The sequence below is a fragment of the Sardina pilchardus genome, chromosome 21, assembly GCF_963854185.1.
Source record: "Sardina pilchardus chromosome 21, fSarPil1.1, whole genome shotgun sequence".
NCBI classification, from domain to species: domain Eukaryota; kingdom Metazoa; phylum Chordata; class Actinopteri; order Clupeiformes; family Clupeidae; genus Sardina; species Sardina pilchardus.
Genome location: NC_085014.1, coordinates 5120682 through 5123181, shown reverse-complemented (window position 1 = coordinate 5123181; position 2500 = coordinate 5120682). Strand labels below are relative to the sequence as shown.

Sequence of the window (2500 nt, the reverse complement as noted above, 5' to 3'; positions counted from 1 at the left end):
CAGTCCGCGGGGGCTGTGGCAGAAACACGCCCGGCCGCACGCCTGCACCTGCTCCGAGCTGTCCGACACCAGCGAGTCGCCCTCGTCCGCGTACTCCGACTGACCGCAGCCCGACTGACCTCCAGTATCCCACAAGCCCTCGGGGCGCGCGGGCAGGCCGTGGTGGTGATGGTGGTGGTGGTGTGTGTGGTCAGGGGCGAGGGCCGGGCAGCTGTGCGACTTGACCAGGTGTCTGCAGCCGGACGCGGACGAGGAAGAGGAGGAGGAGGAGGAGGAGGAGGGCGAGGCGGACGACGAAGAGTTCCTCGCCAGCAGAGCCACCCGGCAGCAGCGCTGGCATGCCACGTGAGCGGGCGCCATCATCATGCCCAGCTGCCGGTACCCGCAGGCGTACCCTCCTCTGCCAGCCTGCGACGCGTCGTCTTCGTCGTCCTCGTCCTCGGCCACTCGCTCCTCCAGCCTGCCAGCCTGGCACGCCACCACCACGCCTCCCATCACGCCTCCCGTCGCCGTGGAAACCCACTTGGACCCCTGCGCCCGGCCCGCGCCGCCGCAGCATCCGCCCCCCCCCGCGGCCGTCGCCGCGGAAACGGAGGCGGTGCTGATGCTGCTGCTGCTGCTGCTACGGCGACCGCGCAGCCGGAGCCAGTCCTCCCGGAAGGCGGGGCTGAAGAAGGCGTAGAGGACGGGGTTGAGGCACGCGGGCAGCGGGAAGAAGATCAGCAGCACCGACTTGGCGATGTCCGGCGTGCCCGCCGCCGCGGTACCCGCCGCCGCCAGCAGGGGGCTGAAGGAGAAGGCCGCCACCGGGCAGAAGAAGAGGCAGTTGGTGAAGATGAGCCAGGCCACGTGGCGCACGGCCGCCGACTGCTCCGGGTCGGCCAGGTGGGCGCGGCCCAGGCCGCAGTACAGGTGCGTGTAGACGCCCGCCGTGAGCAGGTACGCCAGCGCGTTGAGCAGCGTCAGGGCCACCGCCACGCCCAGCCAGCGGCCGTCCCGCTCCGACGCGCCCGAGAAGGGCAGGCACAGAGGAGACGCCGCCGACATCATCGCGCCGCCGTTAGCGTTAGCGTCGTCGTCGTCGTCCGCGCCGTTGCCTGGCAACAGCGTGAGCAGCCCCGCCCCGGCGGCCAGCAGCGCGAGGAGAGCCGCCGCCCAGCCGAACCTCCGCCGCATCCCTCCGCTGCCCCCCCGCGGGCCTCCTCCCACGCCCACGCCCCGATGGTGCCCGATGCCCATGCCACCCTCCTTGCCCAGGAGCGCCCGCACGGCCAGGCTGCGCTCGACGGCGGCGAGCGCCAGCAGCAGCACGGCCCACTCGGCCGAGAAGACGGCCAGAGCGCCCAGAGCGGCACAGGCGGCGCTGCCCTCCCACCACACGCCCACGCGGGCGAACTCGCCCCACGCCCACGCGTCCGTGGCAACCAGCGCCGCCGCGTACACGCCCGTCAGGAGGTTGGCGCCCGCCAGCAGCCCCACCAGCAGCCGGGCGGACGAGAGCGGGCGCGCGGGCAGGCTGACCACGTTGGTCGCCATGCCGCTCATCGCCATGACGCTGCTGCTGGTGCCGGTGCTGATGCTGCAGGGGCTGGCGCCGCCGTCGCCGCGGCGACTGAAGGTGACCACCAGGACCAGGCTGTTGAAGAGGAGAGCCACGATGCAGATGAACCACACGGTCAGACGGATCATCCAGCTGCCCAGGAGGTGGTCACACGGCTTAAACGCTCCTGAGAGAGAGAGGGAGGAGGAGAGAGGGAGAGGGAGAGAGAGAGGGAGGGAGAGAGAGAGGGAAGGAGGGAAAGAAAGAGAGAGGGAGGGAAAGAGACAGACAGACAGACAAACATAGATTATTATTTGCTGTTTGCATTCTCATGTATTTATTGCAACACTAATAGCCAATAGAGAGCCGAAGTCCCGCCCCTTCCGTTTGCCTCCATGGGACCTATCTTTTGATTTTCTTTTAATGGCAGTCAATGGAGAAAAATAAATTATTTTCTGGTCCCGATTGTCTTGTGCCTTGAATTACCCATATGATGTTTGTCAATTTTAATGACAATTTTTCATGTAAAGACATTTGAAAAGTATGTCGTAACTAGTGAATTACAACAATGTGAAAGATCGTGTTTCCAACGACTACAAACACATCAGTCGCGTTAGTGACGTTAGACCAATTCACAGCCACGGGCGCCAGCAACAGGTCTTATTTGAGCTTCCCCCTTGCCGATGAAAATATCATGAGTCAGAGGATTAAACACATCAGATAAGTTGTATTTCATTCATAGACTGTACAAACACTACTGTTAAGTGACTTAGCTGGCAGCAAGATGTAGCCGTTAACTAGCATAATAGCTAGCTAACTAGCCAGCCTCTCGTTTGCTAGTTGGTGACGTGCATTGCTTGAGACGAGTGATGTAGTCCACTGAACGGATTCGCACAAAACTTACATAACTTTTAAAGTCTAACGAAAAACAGAACTTTATTCATGTGAAAAATTATCTTT

The 2500-nt window shown here is 62.7% G+C and overlaps 1 protein-coding gene across 1 annotated transcript in view; it reads right to left on the bottom strand.

Moving 5' to 3' along the window:
- Positions 1 to 2500, bottom strand: part of lgr4 (leucine-rich repeat containing G protein-coupled receptor 4) — a gene marked incomplete in the record, with an annotated part of 49191 nt that overhangs the window by 3682 nt on the left and 43009 nt on the right. Inside the window, 1 exon segment of the mRNA XM_062524380.1 lies at positions 1 to 1727. This exon segment is cut by the window's left edge and continues 3682 nt beyond it. Coding sequence (XP_062380364.1) covers positions 1 to 1727 — 1727 coding nt within the window.